The following is a 24,186-nucleotide window of genomic DNA, read 5'->3' on the forward strand; positions in this document are numbered from 1 at the left end:
CTATGGAACCTGAGTGTGACCATTCTGAAAGCAAAGATCAACAAATCGTACGATTATTGTGAGTCTCATTTTCTTGTCCATAACCTTTTATACCTTTAAACGATAGCCTACCTTTTATAGATTGTTTTTAAATGTATATGACTAAATGACACCCCATATATTGTCACAACGGATGATTATTATTGATGAATATTATTATTATCTCTTCTTTTAAAAAAAGAATGTGTGCCTGTTTATCTGTCTATCTGTGATCTGAATGCACAATTAAGCAATGACACCTTCATTTATCATTAAAGCATAATTAATCATTAATATCCTCATGGGTAAGGGGAGCTGATGGGCACAACATGCAGCTGCGTGCCGGTGTTCTGCCAATTTTTGCTGCCTTGTCAAAATGCTGCCGTAGTGCAAATAGAGAACAGAGTCTATTGATTCGCGCTACGCTATCAAGAAATGCTACTTTATGTGTTTCCATTTCCAGTTGTGGACATCCCATAACGGTATAACTCTCACAGTATCACGCTATGTTTATTTATGTTTATTTTGATTACAAACAGGGTTAAGTGTACTGTATGGGGAGCATGTTTTGATACTCTATTATAACATCTTTATTTAAGATTTCAGGGGTAGCGTGTTTCAATAGCCCGATATCCTCTATCAGATAATGTTCCCACTACAGAACCATAGCGTGCACATGTGGACCACATGTGGAACATTCCATTCCATCTCCAAAACCTACACTGGCTCCCGGTCAAATACAGGATCCAATTCAAAATCCTACTCACCACTTACAAAGCCATCAACAATCTGGCCCCCTCCTACCTTGCCGACCTCGTCCCCCTCCACACCCCCTCCCGTTGCCTCAGGTCTGACGACCAAACCACCCTCAAGACCACCCAGCCCTGGGGTGATAGGGCCTTTTCAGCCGCAGCCCCGTCCCTCTGGAACGCCCCCTCCCCAACCACATCAGACAGGCCAACACCCTCCCAACATTTAAACAGACCCACCTCTTCAAGCTCGCCATCACCAGTTAACCCTCTCCCCCTCCCCTTCCCATGTGTCCCCAGCACTACCTTAATTAGGCCCCCATACTTTCTTATATTTACCTTTTGTTTCTTTTTATTATTATTATTATTATTATTATTATTATTATTATTATTATTATTATGTGCAGAACCACCAGTCAGGCTAGGACAGCATTCACAACGTAGATAAGGTATAGCCTATAAGATAAGGTATATAAGATAAGGTATATAAGATAAGGTATATAAGTTAAGGTATATAAGTTAAGGTATAGCCTATAAGATAAGGTATATAAGATAAGGTATAGCCTATAAGATAAGGTATATAAGATAAGGTATATAAGATAAGGTATATGAGATAAGGTATATAAGATAAGGTATATAAGATAAGGTATATGAGATAAGGTATATAAGATAAGGTATATAAGTTAAGGTATATAAGTTAAGGTATAGCCTATAAGATAAGGTATAGCCTATAAGATAAGGTATAGCCTATAAGATAAGGTATATAAGATAAGGTATATAAGATAAGGTATATAAGATAAGGTATACAAGATAAGGTATATAAGTTAAGGTATAGCCTATAAGATAAGGTATAGCCTATAAGATAAGGTATATAAGATAAGGTATATAAGATAAGGTATATAAGATAAGGTATATGAGATAAGGTATATAAGATAAGGTATAGCCTATAAGATAAGGTATATAAGATAAGGTATATAAGATAAGGTATATAAGATAAGGTATATAAGATAAGGTATAGCCTATAAGATAAGGTATATAAGGTATATAAGATAAGGTATAGCCTATAAGATAAGGTATATAAGATAGATGAAAGCACAGGTGGGTATACCTGCTGGGCATTGCTGCCTGTCGCACCTCCGACGGTGCCAGTGGGCTGACTGCAGGGTCGTCAGCCGGGAGCCACCCTTCACTGATGTTTCGCTCCTTTAATCCCGGAACATCTCAAGGTGGTGGAGCAGTGACAGGGACGTCTCCCTGCCACTCCCTGCAGCCAGCCCTAGGATCCTCCTTTCCCCCACGCCTTGTCCTTTCTTCTGAGCCAGAGCCAGAAGCTCCCTTGTTCAGCCTCCTCCGCCAGGTCTTTGAGCGCCTTTCTCAGCTTGGATCCTGTGATCCCCAGCGACCTCAGGAGCCGCTGTGTAGATGTTCCTGTATAGCCTCTGCACCCAACTTCCACAGGATAGGTGACTGCCCTCCACCCTGCTTGCGAGCACGCAGCTGCCAAGTCTGTGTACTTTTCCTTCTTTCTCTCGAAGGCAGCCTCCATCCCCTCTTCCCATGGAACGGTCAGCTCCACCATGATGACTGTCCTCATCGGGGTAGACCAGAGTACGACATCTGGCCGAAGGGAGGTTGATGTGATCTCGTGTGGGAACTTCAGCTGTCGATCGAGGTCAGCTCTCATGTTCCACTCTCCTCCAGGAGACAGGAGGGACCACTGCTTCGTGCTGCTGCCCTGACTTTCTCCCCCTTGCCGGACAAACTGGATCCGCTGCTGTGATGTGACTGGGCTGCTCTTGTTTGATTCCAGTCTGCGTGCTTCCAGAATTTCTGCTAGTTTGCGCAGCACCCGGTCGTGCCGCCATCTGTACCGACCCTGCGTCAGTCCCGCCTTGCATCCAGAGAGGATGTGTCGCAAGTTTGGGTTGTTGGCGTTGCAGAGTTGGCAGGTCTCCTCTGTGCCGTACCAGAGGTGCAGGTTCCGGGAACTGGGAAGGGTGTCGTAGGTGGCCCTGATCGAGAAGCTCAGCCTTGCTTGGGGCAGCCTCCACATATCCTTCCATGTGATGGCTCTGTTGATCACAGCCTCCCACGTTGTCCACCTTCCTTGCTGTTGTTGGCCCACGGCTCTGATTTTGTAGCACTCCTCTTCGATCTTTACGACTTCAGAGATCACTAGATCTTTCCTTTCCTTCCTCGTTGCCTTGGACCACATCTTGGGTGCTGATCCCCATCCAAAACCAGTCCTGCCTGGCTGCAGCACCCCGACGATCTCCTCTCCAAGTTCGTCCTTGCCTTTTCCTTGTTGCTTCTACGTTTCCTGATCCTTTCAGCTCGCCTCAGGTGGGTGAGTCTGGTTCTGATCTGACTCCAGAGGTTCTGCAAGCCCTCCTTCTCCTCTTCCTCAGCTCTCCTCCATGCCTTCCGCAAACGTCGCCGCTCCTTTACCAGCTGGAGGATTTCTCTCTCCCGTCTCCCGCTCTGCCTAGGAACGGTCCTCCTCTGAGGCATCTCTCCAAATCTTCCCTTGCCTTCCTCATAGATGATATGGCCGAAGATGTTCAGCTTGGACGTTGTGCTGCCTCTTAGACTGTTCTGGAGGGTGGTATGTAAGCTTTCGTCGAAGCTTCTCCATGAATCCTTGTCGCTGGCCTTTGGCCACCTGATCTTGGGTTTCCGGTCTGGCTTCTCTGGGGTTTCCTTGGTGGATTCTCTACCTGGCGTTCTGCTCTGATGCTCCTGTTGTGGGTCGTGCAGATGTGGTTGCAAATCCTGCTGGGGAGGCTGTTCTTGCTCTCTCTCACCGGATGCAATGGTGGGATCAGTAGCACTGTGGTGCTCAACCTGGCTCTGATTCCTCCTTGTCTGACCTGCTGGCGCAGTGCAAGTTTGCATCTGATAGCTGCCGCCGCATTTTGTCCTCCCCTGGTGGATCCGCAGGCCCAAGTAGGTTGTTACTTTGGACCACCCACAGCTGCATTCTCTCAGGATCCTTTGATCGTTAGTCGTTGCCGTTCCAGTCGTTACCGTGTTATCTGTCGTGATTGGTCCATCTTCCATCCCGCCTCTCGGTGGACCGCCGGGTTGTTTTTTCCTTATTTTGCTTGTAGTTAGTTTGGGGAGTCCCTGTAGCAAGGCTACAAGGACGTGTTTAAAGGGTAACTAGCCCCGCCACCCCCGGTGCAGTCTTTCCTCATGTTCTGGCCGAGTCCCTGTAGCAAGGCTACAAGGACGTGTTTAAAGGGTAACTAGCCCCGCCACCCCCGGTGCAGTCTTTCCTCATGTTCTGGCCGAAGGGAGGTTGATGTGATCTCGTGTGGGAACTTCAGCTGTCGATCGAGGTCAGCTCTCATGTTCCACTCTCCTCCAGGAGACAGGAGGGACCACTGCTTCGTGCTGCCGATAAGGTAGCTGCCGTCAATATACACTATATACCCTAATTGTCCAACAATATTATTGTCGTGTATCTGTTTGAAGTGTGTTTGATTCCATTCCATGCATGTTGGTGCCAATCTACCTTTTAGTGTACCTAGCAATTAATGTGGCTGGCATAAGACCACAAGATTTAAGTAGCACCTTTGGATAGGTAGCATAAATTGGCAGGACACCGGCAAACACAAGCACACACAGGCTGGACGGCATTATTGCTTTGATGCCTTTAAAACCGTTACACCACAAACCCCATAACTGTGCCAAAATAACCCTAATAATAAAAAGAAAGTAGAATAAGGTAATACATTTATAAAGTGATGGGACCAGTCGTAGTGCAGTAGAACAGTAGTGCAAAAAAATGCTGTGCAGGTTACAATGAGATGAAATGCAATATCATACAGTATGCAATAATATCAAGTACATATTATGATACACTACAGGAAGTTATTATTGGCCTCTTGGCCAATCACAATGCTTGTTTTCATGATCCACCCGTTATGACTTGGCTATAGAGTGCCCCACCGTCATGAGCTTTTCACGTTGTTTCAGACACGGAGTCTGACTGTTATGTCACTCTGCGCCTCCCCACCGCCTCCTCCACCCAACACCGCACCGCGGTGGTGAACAACACCAACACCCCGGAGTGGAACGAGACCTTCCGCTTCAGGCTCCACAGCCATGTCAAGGTAAGGCAAACGGACTGCACTTATTTGTTCCAAAGCGCTTTACGACGGCTGACTACCATGACATCACATCCATACCCATCACATCCATACCCATGACATCACATCCATGACATCACATCCATACCCATCACATCCATGACATCACATCCATGCCCATCACATCCATGACATCACATCCATGACATCACATCCATGCCCTTCACATCCATGACATCACATCCATACCCATCACATCCATGACATCACATCCATACACATCACATCCATGCCCATCACATCCATGACATCACATCCATGCCCTTCACATCCATGACATCACATCCATACACATCACATCCATGCCCATCACATCCATGACATTACATCCATGCCCATCACATCCATGACATTACATCCACGAATGAATGAATGAATGGTCTTTATTGTCATTGCTACAGTACAGGTACCAAACAACGAAATTTAGGAGGGGTGGCTCCCCTGGTGTTTAAAAAAAAACTTTTTAAAAAAATCACAAGAAGGGAAGGAGCTGGTTTACATAAATAAAGGCTATGTACACTATCCACTGTACTATACTGTACAGATAGACGACTAGGGTTGTCATATTGCACAATAGTGTTATTGCACATTTATTTAAAGTGTCGCAGTTTGCAGGCTTGAAATGTACATATTTGTGCCTCAGCACTACACCTGATTTTTTCAGTCCAGCAGCTGCCATCAATCCGTCCAGACTGTCCAGGGCCCAGAACCTAGGTCTTTGCTGTGTTCAGGGCCTGGACGGCCCTGTGGTAGAAGCTGTTCTTCAGTCTGTTTGTCCTTGCGGCCAAGGTCCTGAACCGCCTTTTCGAGGGCAGCCGGGTAAAGTGTTCGTACCCAGGGTGGGTAGGGTCCCTGGAGATCTTGGAGGCCTTCCTGAGACAGCGTGTGCTGTACAGCTCTTCCAGAGAGGGGAGGGGGACGCCGGTGATCTTCTGTGCTGTTCTCACGACTCTCTGTAGCGCATTTCTCTCCGCGGTAGTGCAGCTGGAGAACCAGTTGCAGATGCCGTAGGTGAGGATGCTCTCCACTGCGCCGCGGTAGAAGGTCACCAGTATCTCCTGCTTGCTGTGTTCCTTCCTGAGGACTCTCAGGATGTATAGCCGCTGTTGTGCCTTCTTGATGGTGTCTTTTGTGTTGTCCTTCCAGGTCAGGTCATCCCGCATGTGCATCCCCAGGAATCGGAGGGTTGAGACTCTCTCCACGCTCTCTCCGTCGATGAGCAGGGGCTGGATCTCGGACTTTTTCCTCCTGAAGTCTACGATGATTTCCTGGGTCTTTGACTTGTTCAGCAGCAGGTTGTTAACCTTGCACAGCTTGCTCAGTTGCTCTACCTCATCCCTGTACGCCGCCTCGTCCCCCCCCCGAGATGCATCCCACCACGGTGGTGTCGTCTGCAAACTTTACGATGGAGTTGCTGGGGTGGACGGGGGTGAAGTCGTAGGTGTAGAGGTTGTAGAGGATGGGGCTTAGCACGCAGCCCTGGGGGGACCCAGTGCTGAGTCTGAGGGCTGTGGAGGTGTGGGGGCCCACCCGCACCCTCTGGGGGCGGTCGGTCAGGAAGTCCTTGATCAATGCACATATAGAGTGTGGTAGACCCAGGTCTAGTAGTTTGGTCACTAGCCTGTCTGGAAGGATGGTGTTGAAGGCGGAGCTGAAGTCCACAAAGAGCAGTCTCGCGTAGCTGTTTCCCCTCTCCAGGTGGGATAGAGTGGCGTGGAGAGTCGTCGCGATGGCGTCCTCTGTGGACCTGTGGGCTCTGTAGGCGAACTGGTATGGATCCAGGTTGGGCGGGAGGCGTGTGAGTATGTGGGCCCGGACTAGTTTCTCGAAGCACTTCATGATGATTGGTGTGCGTGCCACCGGGCGGTAGTCGTTTAGGCAGCTCACCGTGCTTTTCTTCGGGACTGGGATGATAGTTGAGGTTTTCAGGCAGGGTGGGATGGTGGCCTGGGACAGGGACTGGTTGAAGATGTTGGTGAAAACCCCGGCCAGCTGGTCGGCGCAGTCCCTCAGCACCCGTCCCAGGACGCCATCCGGCCCCGAGGCTTTCCTGGGGTCCACCGCCTTCAGCACGCGTCTCACTTCATGCTCTGTGAGGGTGAGGCTGCTGAGAGCTGGAGAGAGTGGTGTTTGTGTTGTGGTTACCTCCGTTCGCCCCTCGTCGAACCGGGCGTAGAAGGTGTTCAGCTTTCCCGCCAGCAGGGGGTCGTCCTCTGCGGCTGTGAGCCTGTTGGCTCTGAAGTTTGTCATGTGCTGAACCCCCTGCCACATCCGCCTGGAGTCGTTGCTCAGGAAGCATTCCTCAATCTTCTCTCTGTGGTCTGCCTTGGCCGCTTTGATTCCGCGCTTTAGGTTAGCCCTGGTGGTGCTGTACAGCGGTGTGCTCTTCCCTGCGAAGAAGGCGTTGTCCCTCTCGTTGATCAGTTTTTGGACCTTCCCAGTCATCCATGGCTTCGTGTTGGGGTAGACCCGGACCCGTTTGTCCACGGTGACTGAGTTGGTGCAGTTCACTATGTGGTTCAGAACCGACGACGTGTACTGTTCCAGGTCCTCATGCTCATATTCCTGCCATGGGGTGTCATTTAGGCAGATCTGCAGTGGAGCGGACCCTTCTGGCCAGGTTCTGACAGTCTTAGTGGTGATGGGAGCACTTTTCCCCATGGTAGTGTATGCTGGGATCAGGAGGATTGACACATGGTCAGACATGCCTAGATGAGCTAGCGGACTAGCCTTGTAAGCATGTTTGATGTTGGTGTAAACCTTGTCCAGTGTTTTGGGTAGTACTGCCTTCAGGTCGACATGATTGAAATCTCCTGCTATAATGTGAATTGCCTGTGGGTCTGTGCTTTGTTGACCACTGATGACGTCATATAGCCGTGCCAATGCTAGGCTACCATCCGCGCTAGGCGCAATGTAAACACATGTAATGTACACCGCGTTGAATTCCCTCGGGAGGTATGTGGGTCGGCATTTAACAGTCAAGTATTCCAGGTCTGGGGAACAGTGGCTACTTACAGTTTTCGTGTTTAAGCACCAGCTATCCTTCGTCGATATTATCAGGCCGCCTCCGCGGGACTTACCGCTGAGCTGCGTGCGGTCTGCCCGGTGAAGTGTCCGTCCCTCCAAGCTAATCGCGGAGTCCACGATAGTCTCATTTAGCCAGGTCTCCGTTAGAATCATCACACAGCTATCTCCCACGATGTTATTTTTGGCAACTTGTAGTCTCAGTTCATCCATCTTATTCGTCAGGGACCTGACGTTCGATAGGAAAATACTCGGCAAAGCAGGTTTGTCTGGGCTTCTCCTCAGCCTTGCTAGCAGGCCTCCCCTTGCTCCTCGGCGTTGTTTACGGTCTCGCCTCCGCCGCTTACGCCTTAGTGTTGGGATAGCGTAGTATTGTTCACCCGGCGACCGCGCTAGGTCGAATGGAATCCTTTGTTGTTCCAAGAATTCCGTTGTTACAGTCCCCTCGTTTTTCGCACCAACTTCTAGTAAGTCTAGTCTGCTGTAGGTACTATTTACACAGCCGTTCCCTATAAGTACTCAAATAAAAATGTACATACAAATGTACTTAAAAACACTAAAAAACACCAGCGTTGAAGCCACTCCAAGCCTCGCGTCTGAGCGCGCCGCCATCTTGTCAACATCATTATGTCTTTTCAGAACATCCTGGAGATGAGAGTCTATGACAAAGACAACATGTTCTCAGATGACGACCTCTGCTCCATGATGATGATTGACATCAGCACCCTCACCGCTGGGAAGAAGGAGACCAAGGTCTTCATCACAGATCCCGAGGTAAGGCTCTCAGGTGGAGGGGGAGGGGGAGGAAGGCAAGGCAAGGCAAGGCAAGTTGATTTGTGTAGCACATTTCATACAACAGGGTTAGGCAATTCAAATGCTGTACATATATATTATTTAACACAGAAAAAGGAGGATAGTAAGAAAATAAACCCGCCCCCCACCCCATGGAAGGGGCAAATAGATTAGCCTATAGTAACGTCTTGAGAATGGTAATGGTTTGATCCAGGCAAGAAATATTATCAGAGATTGCCTGATGCCTGTTAGCTATCCAGTGTTCCATGCTGGCTATGTCTATAAAGTCTAAGATCCACCTCTGCGTGGTCAAGAAATGGGGTGACTTCCACCTGCAAGCTATAAGCCTTTTGGCCGCTGTAAGGCCGGCCAGCCAGATGCGTCTTTGTTTGATATTTAAATCCAGGGTTGAACTGTCATTTAGTAATAGGACTGCTGGTGAGTGTGGGATCTGTTTGGATAGGATGAGGGATAATGTATCACAAACCGTCCTCACAAACCCCAACCCAGAAATTCCAACCTTTTTATGCACTGTCCTCCTATTGGGCTATTGTAGCTATTGCAATATTGCAGCTATTGCAGCTATTGCAGCTATTGCCCAAAGTGTTAGAATTCGGTTACTCAAAAGTGTTGTACTTTCTGAATGATGAAATCATTGAAATAAATCATGAAATAAAATGCACATGTTTGAGTTTAGAGCCAAATGACAAAATAATGCTTTACTGTCCCATTACTTACGATGGGAACTGTATGTTAGAAAAGTGTTGCTGTAATATATTCTGGTGGAGTTATGGCTTGCCACATAGCCTAGAGATGCATGGCAAATCATGATTTCTCCTTAAGACATGTCATCATTTAGGTGTGAATACTCCAATGCAGTTAGTGAAATATCTATTTGATAAATGTATGAATTTGAGGGAGTGTAAATGTGAGTGTAAATGTTTACCATATAGGGCTAGTCCAATCCGATAAGATACTTTTTACAACGGATAGATCCGGTCCATTATCTCTATTGGTCAGTTTGCGTTCCAGCCGTGCCAATATCCATGAACGCACGGCTAAATGGAATGTTGACACGTCTTTTCATATTACTCCGCGTTTGTACATATTACCGTTATCAAAGTTACATTCTTACCGTTGCTTAGCAACCAATAAACAACTGTTCAGCGGATGAATACACTTACAATACAACATAACTGTTATAGCTATAATTACAAATGTGGTGTCAAACTGTACATTTGTGGGGTCAGGGAATCCAATGAAATAAGTAAACTCAACACTGTAAGAAACAAGACTTATCACTGAATCAATAAGCCATACACGCCCATAAAGAAGCTATTATTATGATTATGATTATTGTTATTGTTATTATTACTTAGTTCTACAAATATATTTTATTATTATTAATGCAGACCTGCAGAGGAAGTACATTGTGTAATGTAGTTGAGTAGCCAAACCTTCCAGTAACGCCTACATGCCCCTGCAGGTAAAACAACCAAGCCTAAAAACGTTTTTTTTTTTTAAACGGTAAGTTGAGCGCCGAGTGACGAAGAGTGGCCGGTTGTGGTTCCTTGGGTTAAACATGTCTCAGCCCGTTATCGACTTGCCCATCTATTGCATTTGAGGGACTGAGACTATATATTTGACTTCCAGTTAGGGACAAGGACACGACACCCGATGAGTGGACGTGCCCTCGCAGCAACGGTGAAAATATGCAAGAGCCGACGGTACAGTAGACTTTTCTTCCTTCTTCCAGGCTTAGTAAACAGCGGTGTTCTGGTAATGTTTACAACGTAAATACGCCGGGTGTATGAAACCTGAACTCGATGATCTTGTCTTAAACTACCGGAGGATATACTGTGTGAAGTGATCCGTGCTTGAGAATGCGCCGGAGGAGCAGGTCACTCCGCCAAAAGAACAATAGTTCCTTGCAGTTTCAGGCTACACACCTTGAATACATAATGCTGGCCTTGTTCTGCTGTGCAGTGGTCTTTTCAATTCATGATATATGTCCTTATATATCCTTTGATGAATCATCATGGTCCTCAAATGATATGACTTTATAACCCAGACAGAACTATGTAGGTATGTATGTGTGTGTGTGTGTGAGAGAGAGAGAGAGAGAGAGAGAGAGAGAGAGAGAGAGAGAGAGAGAGAGAGAGAGAGAGAGAGAGAGAGAGAAGGCACCTCCATGTGTGATAGATAAGTTAATTCACAGGACACACCATCTCTCTCCCTACTGTACTGTACCTGGGAACTGTTGTTTATTCGCATTCAGTTGTTAAGGCATCTTCATTTTTGTCATTTTTGCCCCCAGCTGTTTGTCTAGACTCTCTTTTCTTCTTCTTTTTTACTGAGTTATTGCCATGTTACTGACAGTCAATTGTTGGAATTTGGTATTTTTTACTCTAGGCACAGGGTCTAGGCTCAGGGCCTCTCTACTCTCGTCTACATCATCAGGTCCTGATAGTAGTATGTCTGTAGTATACTATAGTATAAGATACTACTATAGTATACTATATAGTATGTTGGTAACCATGTCTAATGACACTAGTATGTTGGTAACCATGGTAAGTAACTATGTCTGCATGTTTCGCCTTTAGAAAGAGACTGTGTCCCTATGGAACCTGAGTGTGACCATTCTGAAAGCAAAGATCAACAAATCGTACGATTATTGTGAGTCTCATTTTCTTGTCCATAACCTTTTATACCTTTAAACGATAGCCTACCTTTTATAGATTGTTTTTAAATGTATATGACTAAATGACACCCCATATATTGTCACAACGGATGATTATTATTGATGAATATTATTATTATCTCTTCTTTTAAAAAAAGAATGTGTGCCTGTTTATCTGTCTATCTGTGATCTGAATGCACAATTAAGCAATGACACCTTCATTTATCATTAAAGCATAATTAATCATTAATATCCTCATGGGTAAGGGGAGCTGATGGGCACAACATGCAGCTGCGTGCCGGTGTTCTGCCAATTTTTTGCTGCCTTGTCAAAATGCTGCCGTAGTGCAAATAGAGAACAGAGTCTATTGATTCGCGCTACGCTATCAAGAAATGCTACTTTATGTGTTTCCATTTCCAGTTGTGGACATCCCATAACGGTATAACTCTCACAGTATCACGCTATGTTTATTTATGTTTATTTTGATTACAAACAGGGTTAAGTGTACTGTATGGGGAGCATGTTTTGATACTCTATTATAACATCTTTATTTAAGATTTCAGGGGTAGCGTGTTTCAATAGCCCGATATCCTCTATCAGATAATGTTCCCACTACAGAACCATAGCGTGCACATGTGGACCACATGTGGAACATTCCATTCCATCTCCAAAACCTACACTGGCTCCCGGTCAAATACAGGATCCAATTCAAAATCCTACTCACCACTTACAAAGCCATCAACAATCTGGCCCCCTCCTACCTTGCCGACCTCGTCCCCCTCCACACCCCCTCCCGTTGCCTCAGGTCTGACGACCAAACCACCCTCAAGACCACCCAGCCCTGGGGTGATAGGGCCTTTTCAGCCGCAGCCCCGTCCCTCTGGAACGCCCCCTCCCCAACCACATCAGACAGGCCAACACCCTCCCAACATTTAAACAGACCCACCTCTTCAAGCTCGCCATCACCAGTTAACCCTCTCCCCCTCCCCTTCCCATGTGTCCCCAGCACTACCTTAATTAGGCCCCCATACTTTCTTATATTTACCTTTTGTTTCTTTTTATTATTATTATTATTATTATTATTATTATTATTATTATTATTATTATGTGCAGAACCACCAGTCAGGCTAGGACAGCATTCACAACGTAGATAAGGTATAGCCTATAAGATAAGGTATATAAGATAAGGTATATAAGATAAGGTATATAAGTTAAGGTATATAAGTTAAGGTATAGCCTATAAGATAAGGTATATAAGATAAGGTATAGCCTATAAGATAAGGTATATAAGATAAGGTATATAAGATAAGGTATATGAGATAAGGTATATAAGATAAGGTATATAAGATAAGGTATATGAGATAAGGTATATAAGATAAGGTATATAAGTTAAGGTATATAAGTTAAGGTATAGCCTATAAGATAAGGTATAGCCTATAAGATAAGGTATAGCCTATAAGATAAGGTATATAAGATAAGGTATATAAGATAAGGTATATAAGATAAGGTATACAAGATAAGGTATATAAGTTAAGGTATAGCCTATAAGATAAGGTATAGCCTATAAGATAAGGTATATAAGATAAGGTATATAAGATAAGGTATATAAGATAAGGTATATGAGATAAGGTATATAAGATAAGGTATAGCCTATAAGATAAGGTATATAAGATAAGGTATATAAGATAAGGTATATAAGATAAGGTATATAAGATAAGGTATAGCCTATAAGATAAGGTATATAAGGTATATAAGATAAGGTATAGCCTATAAGATAAGGTATATAAGATAGATGAAAGCACAGGTGGGTATACCTGCTGGGCATTGCTGCCTGTCGCACCTCCGACGGTGCCAGTGGGCTGACTGCAGGGTCGTCAGCCGGGAGCCACCCTTCACTGATGTTTCGCTCCTTTAATCCCGGAACATCTCAAGGTGGTGGAGCAGTGACAGGGACGTCTCCCTGCCACTCCCTGCAGCCAGCCCTAGGATCCTCCTTTCCCCCACGCCTTGTCCTTTCTTCTGAGCCAGAGCCAGAAGCTCCCTTGTTCAGCCTCCTCCGCCAGGTCTTTGAGCGCCTTTCTCAGCTTGGATCCTGTGATCCCCAGCGACCTCAGGAGCCGCTGTGTAGATGTTCCTGTATAGCCTCTGCACCCAACTTCCACAGGATAGGTGACTGCCCTCCACCCTGCTTGCGAGCACGCAGCTGCCAAGTCTGTGTACTTTTCCTTCTTTCTCTCGAAGGCAGCCTCCATCCCCTCTTCCCATGGAACGGTCAGCTCCACCATGATGACTGTCCTCATCGGGGTAGACCAGAGTACGACATCTGGCCGAAGGGAGGTTGATGTGATCTCGTGTGGGAACTTCAGCTGTCGATCGAGGTCAGCTCTCATGTTCCACTCTCCTCCAGGAGACAGGAGGGACCACTGCTTCGTGCTGCTGCCCTGACTTTCTCCCCCTTGCCGGACAAACTGGATCCGCTGCTGTGATGTGACTGGGCTGCTCTTGTTTGATTCCAGTCTGCGTGCTTCCAGAATTTCTGCTAGTTTGCGCAGCACCCGGTCGTGCCGCCATCTGTACCGACCCTGCGTCAGTCCCGCCTTGCATCCAGAGAGGATGTGTCGCAAGTTTGGGTTGTTGGCGTTGCAGAGTTGGCAGGTCTCCTCTGTGCCGTACCAGAGGTGCAGGTTCCGGGAACTGGGAAGGGTGTCGTAGGTGGCCCTGATCGAGAAGCTCAGCCTTGCTTGGGGCAGCCTCCACATATCCTTCCATGTGATGGCTCTGTTGATCACAGCCTCCCACGTTGTCCACCTTCCTTGCTGTTGTTGGCCCACGGCTCTGATTTTGTAGCACTCCTCTTCGATCTTTACGACTTCAGAGATCACTAGATCTTTCCTTTCCTTCCTCGTTGCCTTGGACCACATCTTGGGTGCTGATCCCCATCCAAAACCAGTCCTGCCTGGCTGCAGCACCCCGACGATCTCCTCTCCAAGTTCGTCCTTGCCTTTTCCTTGTTGCTTCTACGTTTCCTGATCCTTTCAGCTCGCCTCAGGTGGGTGAGTCTGGTTCTGATCTGACTCCAGAGGTTCTGCAAGCCCTCCTTCTCCTCTTCCTCAGCTCTCCTCCATGCCTTCCGCAAACGTCGCCGCTCCTTTACCAGCTGGAGGATTTCTCTCTCCCGTCTCCCGCTCTGCCTAGGAACGGTCCTCCTCTGAGGCATCTCTCCAAATCTTCCCTTGCCTTCCTCATAGATGATATGGCCGAAGATGTTCAGCTTGGACGTTGTGCTGCCTCTTAGACTGTTCTGGAGGGTGGTATGTAAGCTTTCGTCGAAGCTTCTCCATGAATCCTTGTCGCTGGCCTTTGGCCACCTGATCTTGGGTTTCCGGTCTGGCTTCTCTGGGGTTTCCTTGGTGGATTCTCTACCTGGCGTTCTGCTCTGATGCTCCTGTTGTGGGTCGTGCAGATGTGGTTGCAAATCCTGCTGGGGAGGCTGTTCTTGCTCTCTCTCACCGGATGCAATGGTGGGATCAGTAGCACTGTGGTGCTCAACCTGGCTCTGATTCCTCCTTGTCTGACCTGCTGGCGCAGTGCAAGTTTGCATCTGATAGCTGCCGCCGCATTTTGTCCTCCCCTGGTGGATCCGCAGGCCCAAGTAGGTTGTTACTTTGGACCACCCACAGCTGCATTCTCTCAGGATCCTTTGATCGTTAGTCGTTGCCGTTCCAGTCGTTACCGTGTTATCTGTCGTGATTGGTCCATCTTCCATCCCGCCTCTCGGTGGACCGCCGGGTTGTTTTTTCCTTATTTTGCTTGTAGTTAGTTTGGGGAGTCCCTGTAGCAAGGCTACAAGGACGTGTTTAAAGGGTAACTAGCCCCGCCACCCCCGGTGCAGTCTTTCCTCATGTTCTGGCCGAGTCCCTGTAGCAAGGCTACAAGGACGTGTTTAAAGGGTAACTAGCCCCGCCACCCCCGGTGCAGTCTTTCCTCATGTTCTGGCCGAAGGGAGGTTGATGTGATCTCGTGTGGGAACTTCAGCTGTCGATCGAGGTCAGCTCTCATGTTCCACTCTCCTCCAGGAGACAGGAGGGACCACTGCTTCGTGCTGCCGATAAGGTAGCTGCCGTCAATATACACTATATACCCTAATTGTCCAACAATATTATTGTCGTGTATCTGTTTGAAGTGTGTTTGATTCCATTCCATGCATGTTGGTGCCAATCTACCTTTTAGTGTACCTAGCAATTAATGTGGCTGGCATAAGACCACAAGATTTAAGTAGCACCTTTGGATAGGTAGCATAAATTGGCAGGACACCGGCAAACACAAGCACACACAGGCTGGACGGCATTATTGCTTTGATGCCTTTAAAACCGTTACACCACAAACCCCATAACTGTGCCAAAATAACCCTAATAATAAAAAGAAAGTAGAATAAGGTAATACATTTATAAAGTGATGGGACCAGTCGTAGTGCAGTAGAACAGTAGTGCAAAAAAATGCTGTGCAGGTTACAATGAGATGAAATGCAATATCATACAGTATGCAATAATATCAAGTACATATTATGATACACTACAGGAAGTTATTATTGGCCTCTTGGCCAATCACAATGCTTGTTTTCATGATCCACCCGTTATGACTTGGCTATAGAGTGCCCCACCGTCATGAGCTTTTCACGTTGTTTCAGACACGGAGTCTGACTGTTATGTCACTCTGCGCCTCCCCACCGCCTCCTCCACCCAACACCGCACCGCGGTGGTGAACAACACCAACACCCCGGAGTGGAACGAGACCTTCCGCTTCAGGCTCCACAGCCATGTCAAGGTAAGGCAAACGGACTGCACTTATTTGTTCCAAAGCGCTTTACGACGGCTGACTACCATGACATCACATCCATACCCATCACATCCATACCCATGACATCACATCCATGACATCACATCCATACCCATCACATCCATGACATCACATCCATGCCCATCACATCCATGACATCACATCCATGACATCACATCCATGCCCTTCACATCCATGACATCACATCCATACCCATCACATCCATGACATCACATCCATACACATCACATCCATGCCCATCACATCCATGACATCACATCCATGCCCTTCACATCCATGACATCACATCCATACACATCACATCCATGCCCATCACATCCATGACATTACATCCATGCCCATCACATCCATGACATTACATCCACGAATGAATGAATGAATGGTCTTTATTGTCATTGCTACAGTACAGGTACCAAACAACGAAATTTAGGAGGGGTGGCTCCCCTGGTGTTTAAAAAAAAACTTTTTAAAAAAATCACAAGAAGGGAAGGAGCTGGTTTACATAAATAAAGGCTATGTACACTATCCACTGTACTATACTGTACAGATAGACGACTAGGGTTGTCATATTGCACAATAGTGTTATTGCACATTTATTTAAAGTGTCGCAGTTTGCAGGCTTGAAATGTACATATTTGTGCCTCAGCACTACACCTGATTTTTTCAGTCCAGCAGCTGCCATCAATCCGTCCAGACTGTCCAGGGCCCAGAACCTAGGTCTTTGCTGTGTTCAGGGCCTGGACGGCCCTGTGGTAGAAGCTGTTCTTCAGTCTGTTTGTCCTTGCGGCCAAGGTCCTGAACCGCCTTTTCGAGGGCAGCCGGGTAAAGTGTTCGTACCCAGGGTGGGTAGGGTCCCTGGAGATCTTGGAGGCCTTCCTGAGACAGCGTGTGCTGTACAGCTCTTCCAGAGAGGGGAGGGGGACGCCGGTGATCTTCTGTGCTGTTCTCACGACTCTCTGTAGCGCATTTCTCTCCGCGGTAGTGCAGCTGGAGAACCAGTTGCAGATGCCGTAGGTGAGGATGCTCTCCACTGCGCCGCGGTAGAAGGTCACCAGTATCTCCTGCTTGCTGTGTTCCTTCCTGAGGACTCTCAGGATGTATAGCCGCTGTTGTGCCTTCTTGATGGTGTCTTTTGTGTTGTCCTTCCAGGTCAGGTCATCCCGCATGTGCATCCCCAGGAATCGGAGGGTTGAGACTCTCTCCACGCTCTCTCCGTCGATGAGCAGGGGCTGGATCTCGGACTTTTTCCTCCTGAAGTCTACGATGATTTCCTGGGTCTTTGACTTGTTCAGCAGCAGGTTGTTAACCTTGCACAGCTTGCTCAGTTGCTCTACCTCATCCCTGTACGCCGCCTCGTCCCCCCCCCGAGATGCATCCCACCACGGTGGTGTCGTCTGCAAACTTTACGATGGAGTTGCTGGGGTGGACGGGGGTGAAGTCGTAGGTGTAGAGGTTGTAGAGGATGGGGCTTAGCACGCAGCCCTGGGGGGACCCAGTGCTGAGTCTGAGGGCTGTGGAGGTGTGGGGGCCCACCCGCACCCTCTGGGGGCGGTCGGTCAGGAAGTCCTTGATCAATGCACATATAGAGTGTGGTAGACCCAGGTCTAGTAGTTTGGTCACTAGCCTGTCTGGAAGGATGGTGTTGAAGGCGGAGCTGAAGTCCACAAAGAGCAGTCTCGCGTAGCTGTTTCCCCTCTCCAGGTGGGATAGAGTGGCGTGGAGAGTCGTCGCGATGGCGTCCTCTGTGGACCTGTGGGCTCTGTAGGCGAACTGGTATGGATCCAGGTTGGGCGGGAGGCGTGTGAGTATGTGGGCCCGGACTAGTTTCTCGAAGCACTTCATGATGATTGGTGTGCGTGCCACCGGGCGGTAGTCGTTTAGGCAGCTCACCGTGCTTTTCTTCGGGACTGGGATGATAGTTGAGGTTTTCAGGCAGGGTGGGATGGTGGCCTGGGACAGGGACTGGTTGAAGATGTTGGTGAAAACCCCGGCCAGCTGGTCGGCGCAGTCCCTCAGCACCCGTCCCAGGACGCCATCCGGCCCCGAGGCTTTGGGGTCCACCGCCTTCAGCACGCGTCTCACTTCATGCTCTGTGAGGGTGAGGCTGCTGAGAGCTGGAGAGAGTGGTGTTTGTGTTGTGGTTACCTCCGTTCGCCCCTCGTCGAACCGGGCGTAGAAGGTGTTCAGCTTTCCCGCCAGCAGGGGGTCGTCCTCTGCGGCTGTGAGCCTGTTGGCTCTGAAGTTTGTCATGTGCTGAACCCCCTGCCACATCCGCCTGGAGTCGTTGCTCAGGAAGCATTCCTCAATCTTCTCTCTGTGGTCTGCCTTGGCCGCTTTGATTCCGCGCTTTAGGTTAGCCCTGGTGGTGCTGTACAGCGGTGTGCTCTTCCCTGCGAAGAAGGCGTTGTCCCTCTCGTTGATCAGTTTTTGGACCTTCCCAGTCATCCATGGCTTCGTGTTGGGGTAGACCCGGACCCGTTTGTCCACGGTGACTGAGTTGGTGCAGTTCACTATGTGGTTCAGAACCGACGACGTGTACTGTTCCAGGTCCTCATGCTCATATTCCTGCCATGGGGTGTCATTTAGGCAGATCTGCAGTGGAGCGGACCCTTCTGGCCAGGTTCTGACAGTCTTAGTGGTGATGGGAGCACTTTTCCCCATGGTAGTGTATGCTGGGATCAGGAGGATTGACACATGGTCAGACATGCCTAGATGAGCTAGCGGACTAGCCTTGTAAGCATGTTTGATGTTGGTGTAAACCTTGTCCAGTGTTTTGGGTAGTACTGCCTTCAGGTCGACATGATTGAAATCTCCTGCTATAATGTGAATTGCCTGTGGGTCTGTGCTTTGTTGACCACTGATGACGTCATATAGCCGCGCCAATGCTAGGCTACCATCCGCGCTAGGCGCAATGTAAACACATGTAATGTACACCGCGTTGAATTCCCTCGGGAGGTATGTGGGTCGGCATTTAACAGTCAAGTATTCCAGGTCTGGGGAACAGTGGCTACTTACAGTTTTCGTGTTTAAGCACCAGCTATCCTTCGTCGATATTATCAGGCCCCCTCCGCGGGACTTACCGCTGAGCTGCGTGCGGTCTGCCCGGTGAAGTGTCCGTCCCTCCAAGCTAATCGCGGAGTCCACGATAGTCTCATTTAGCCAGGTCTCCGTTAGAATCATCACACAGCTATCTCCCACGATGTTATTTTTGGCAACTTGTAGTCTCAGTTCATCCATCTTATTCGTCAGGGACCTGACGTTGGATAGGAAAATACTCGGCAAAGCAGGTTTGTCTGGGCTTCTCCTCAGCCTTGCTAGCAGGCCTCCCCTTGCTCCTCGGCGTTGTTTACGGTCTCGCCTCCGCCGCTTATGCCTTAGTGTTGGGATAGCGTAGTATTGTTCACCCGGCGACCGCGCTAGGTCGAATGGAATCCTTTGTTGTTCCAAGAATTCCGTTGTTACAGTCCCCTCGTTTTTCGCACCAACTTCTAGTAAGTCTAGTCTGCTGTAGGTACTATTTACACAGCCGTTCCCTATAAGTACTAAAATAAAAATGTACATACAAATGTACTTAAAAACACACAAAAACACCAGCGTTGAAGCCACTCCAAGCCTCGCGTCTGAGCGCGCCGCCATCTTGTCAACATCATTATGTCTTTTCAGAACATCCTGGAGATGAGAGTCTATGACAAAGACAACATGTTCTCAGATGACGACCTCTGCTCCATGATGATGATTGACATCAGCACCCTCACCGCTGGGAAGAAGGAGACCAAGGTCTTCATCACAGATCCCGAGGTAAGGCTCTCAGGTGGAGGGGGAGGGGGAGGAAGGCAAGGCAAGGCAAGGCAAGTTGATTTGTGTAGCACATTTCATACAACAGGGTTAGGCAATTCAAATGCTGTACATATATATTATTTAACACAGAAAAAGGAGGATAGTAAGAAAATAAAAAAATGACAAGAATAGATACATATATAGAGAAAATAAATAGAGCAGCAAGCTACCATGCAAGGCGCCGTCCCCGCTCGTTGGGAGCAATTTTTAGGGTTCAGTGTCTTGCCCAAGGACATTTGGACACGTGGCCAGCCAGGGATCGAACCGCAAACCTTGCTATCATGCCCTCATGTGTACAGTAATGCAATATCTCTTTCAGACCAAGGATGAGTTATCGGTGGAGTTTGAGTTGCTGGAGAGGTGAGTGAGAAACATTTTAAAATTCAAAAACATTTTAAAATTCAAAAACATTTTTAAATGAACATAACATTTTACATTCATGCCATGACTACCATGCCTCTATGCGAAGTAGAAGGGGCTGATATAATCCAGGTTTTTGTTAGAACACTGAACACAGAGCTGGTTTCTCTTGTGTTTCTCTGTTTGCAGTGAAGAGACGCCTGGTGTCTACCGCTCCAATGGCATCCTGTTGGTAAGGGTGTTGATCGGGCCGGTTGCTTAAAGACAGACCTAGTCTTAGGCTGTGTTCGGAATGGTATACTAGCATACTGCATACTAGCATACTCAATGAGTATATACTGCATACTACCTTCTAAATTCATAATAAGTATGTGAAAACCAACCGACCATTATGCATACTGCATACTGCCTCCCAGAATGCCTCCCAGAATGCATTTCACCTCCATTTTAAACCTCCATTAGCTAAAATATGTAATTTTGGCTTTACAAGTGTTAACATGTCATTTTATGAAGTTTTAATATGTTTTCAGGTGAGAAAGTAACCACATATATTCCCAAAATGTGTCCAGTTTACCAAAATAACCCGTTTATATATCTGATCTGACAACCTTTTGCGTCTTCTGTTCGCTAGCTGCGTTCGTAAATTCGCCCTGGAAATATGATCAGCACTCATGGAATGCCTCTTGTCCAATCAAATTACCTGGTCCCTTTATGATGTTGCACCCAGTGTGCGCTCCGGCGCTCTCAGAGCGATTTTACGAACATAACGTACTACGTAACGTATTTAGTAGGCGAATATCGCAGCAGCGCGATAATATCGCGCAGCGCGCGCTCGCGATTTTTTCGCGTGCACGCGCATGAAACGCGCACGCGCGCTCAAAACAACGACGTAATTTCAGCCAAAACTCGAGGATGGCCCAAAAAAATAAAATGTTTTCCTGTACTTCTCCCGTGTGTCTCTTATTGTCTGTGTCTGCATGTTTTTCCAGCATGTAATTCCGTTGTCAATAAAAACAAAAACACTGATCTGACGTTTTTTTTCACAACGTTATTACTTGTCACTTTAAGCCCAGGAGGGAGTTAGCGATTAGCGATGTTTAGCTTAGCTTAGTTTAACAGAAGTATCTTCGCTTTTAACATGACTTCCCGTGGTCGTAGAGGGCTGGTCGACGGCTTAAAATGACCGTGTAGACCTGTAGACCTTATCCAGCTATAGTCTTGTGTTTCTACCCCGGGCATAGCCGGTGTTATTCACGGACAAACACTCCTGTTAGAGTGGTTCTAGTACACTGGACATAGGTAACACATAGAGAGGCTTCTCCTCTCTCTCTCCATCCTACACTACACTACACTACGCATCCTATACTACACTACACTACGCTAGCTCGCGGTGTTCGGGTGACAGCCAGGGCGCGTTCGTAAATACGCTCTGGAAATCTGATCAGCACTCACGGAATGCCTCTTGTCCAATCAAATGACTTGGTCCCTTTATGACGTTGAACCCAGTGTGCGCTCCGGGGCTCTCAGAGCGAATTTACGAACGCAGCCTCAAGTTCAATACTCGCGACACACACGGACTGGTCCAGTTTCAGCGCTTGTGGGTGTGTCTAGCGCTGTGAAGGTCTGAAAAGCGGCCTAATTTTTTTTTTTTGGGGGGGTTGAGAAATCTGAATGGTGGCGGAGGAAATTCCATCGTGGCGGTCCGCCACGATGAAATGCATGTAGAGGAAACACTGATACTGCTTAGCAGTTTTAACCAGTGAAGTAGTTTACCGCGCTGGAGTTACAGTGTTAGCTAGCTACTAGCCCTGACTCGTTCCCATAGCAACACAGCTCTTAAATCAAGCTTAGCCAGGGGGGAAGGTGGCTAACTTTACCTCATTTTACCTTTACCTCAAAATAAGTCAGTCTTATTTTTTATGCAACAGGCAGTCTTAATTAGACTGGTCTAACCTGAGAATATAAAACTAGTCTAAGGCTTAGACCAGTAGGAAAAACCTAAACCCCAAATGTTCCCAGAACATAAAGAGGTCACCATATTGTTGGGTGATATTATTATTAAACTTTTCGATCATAATATTGTTCACATATGTTTTGGGTAAAACTACTATATCCAGTACCTGAGATATCCCTTTGGTGAAAACAGTGACAGTTGTCATACAGTAAGAGTGCTCCATGAGAAAGTACAGTAGGTATGTTATGCGCTCCATCCTATAAGTTCTATGTACAGTATACAAACCCATGAGGACACACACTGTACTGTTGACATGTTGTCTCAGCTGCGTGTCTGCAATGCCCCCCAGAGAGACGTGTGTTTGCTCTAACCAATGAGCAGCACACCTGGGGGGTATTCCACCAACGTCGCTAAAGGAAAATCCAGACTTATTTTTTATAAGTCTCGCGAGACTAAGGCCGGAATTGTTTTTATAAACCTCGCTGAATTGATCAGAATAAGCCTGGATTTTCCTTTAGCGACGATGACGGAATACCTCCCAGGACTGGAGTAAGAATTAATTAAGTATTAATTTGATGATCGTTTACTATATCTCCCTGCCATGTGTGGTGTGTTAGCCTGAACTAGTCTGACATCTGAGCATATCCACACAACACTTCAAGGTGTTACGTATCAAATAGCATCCTGCTTTTGCATCTGATCGTCATGTTTCTAATGTAGTTTGCTGTTTAGTTTCGGTCTGTTTTTTAGGCGGGAAATTAGTCAAATATGGAATTACATGAAGCTTATGAGGTTTTTAACAACAATGCTGTCTGTGTCGTCCTAGGCCGCCCCGCTGTCTCTGGTAAACGTGAACGTGGACAAGCTGCGGAACTCAGCCTGTGAGTCTTATCTGTCACATCTTCCCATTTCTCCTGCCGACTGTTAATAATAATAATAATAATAATAATAATAATAATAATAATAAGACAGATAACAACAGATAACCTGGGCACATAGAACACAGGGGGGGGGGAGGGTTAGGGGTGATGGTTAGGGGTAGGGGAGGTTGTATGCATGGGAGAACAGGTAGGTTTTGAGGTGGGATTTAAAAGTGGAGAGTGAGGGTGAGTCTCTGAGTGGTTGAGGGTGGGGATAGACTGTTGAACAACACTGGTAGTTTGCTAATCACCAAGCCCCATAGTTAGTAGTGACATACTATCCTGTATGTTCACTCAAGTGAGAGGAGAGAGAGATATCTGTCTAGAAGAATCAATAAGTTACATCCTTATGTCAACTGTAGTGGAAAATAAATTATACTATTCCGGTTCCTAAACAAGTTTTAGCGTTGCTTCACGAGGGTAGAATGATAATATCCAGGAGGGAAACGTTAACTCTCCTCTAACACCTCAGGCTATCCCTCCCTGAGAGAACCTGCACTGTAACATGTGGGTCCATCTACGACCCTCTGAAAGTGTATACCCTTGTGTGTGTGTGTGTGTTTGGATGGGGTTGTTGCTTGTTCCTGTGTGTGTGCATGTGTGTGTGTGTGTGTGTGTGTGTGTGTTTGGATGTTTGTTTGCTTGTTCCTGTGTGTGTGTGTGTGTGTGTGTGTGTGTGTGTGTGTGTGTGTGTGTGTGCGTGTGTGTGCGTGTGTGTGTGCATGTTTATGTGTGTGTGTGTGTGTGTGTGTGTGTGTTTGGATGGGTTTTGTGCTTGTTCCTGTGTGTGTGTGTCTGTGTGTGTGTGTGTGTGTGTGTTTTAATAGATTTCAGTACATAG

At 47.2% G+C, this 24,186-nt stretch overlaps 1 protein-coding gene across 1 annotated transcript in view; it reads left to right on the forward strand.

The window, feature by feature from the left end:
- Positions 1-319: 319 nt before the first annotated feature.
- Positions 320-24,186, forward strand: part of LOC308150060 (cytosolic phospholipase A2 zeta-like) — a gene marked incomplete at both ends in the record, with an annotated part of 35,649 nt that continues 11,782 nt past the window's right edge. Inside the window, 9 exons of the mRNA XM_080522927.1 lie at positions 320-323; positions 4,749-4,885; positions 8,585-8,719; positions 11,341-11,413; positions 16,105-16,241; positions 19,938-20,072; positions 20,431-20,471; positions 20,661-20,703; positions 23,252-23,306. Coding sequence (XP_080379053.1) covers positions 320-323; positions 4,749-4,885; positions 8,585-8,719; positions 11,341-11,413; positions 16,105-16,241; positions 19,938-20,072; positions 20,431-20,471; positions 20,661-20,703; positions 23,252-23,306 — 760 coding nt within the window. The remainder of the gene's footprint in view (positions 324-4,748; positions 4,886-8,584; positions 8,720-11,340; positions 11,414-16,104; positions 16,242-19,937; positions 20,073-20,430; positions 20,472-20,660; positions 20,704-23,251; positions 23,307-24,186) is intronic.

This window comes from Nansenia antarctica (genome assembly GCF_963989245.1).
Source record: "Nansenia antarctica genome assembly, chromosome: 2".
In the NCBI taxonomy this organism is placed as follows: Eukaryota; Metazoa; Chordata; class Actinopteri; order Argentiniformes; family Microstomatidae; genus Nansenia; species Nansenia antarctica.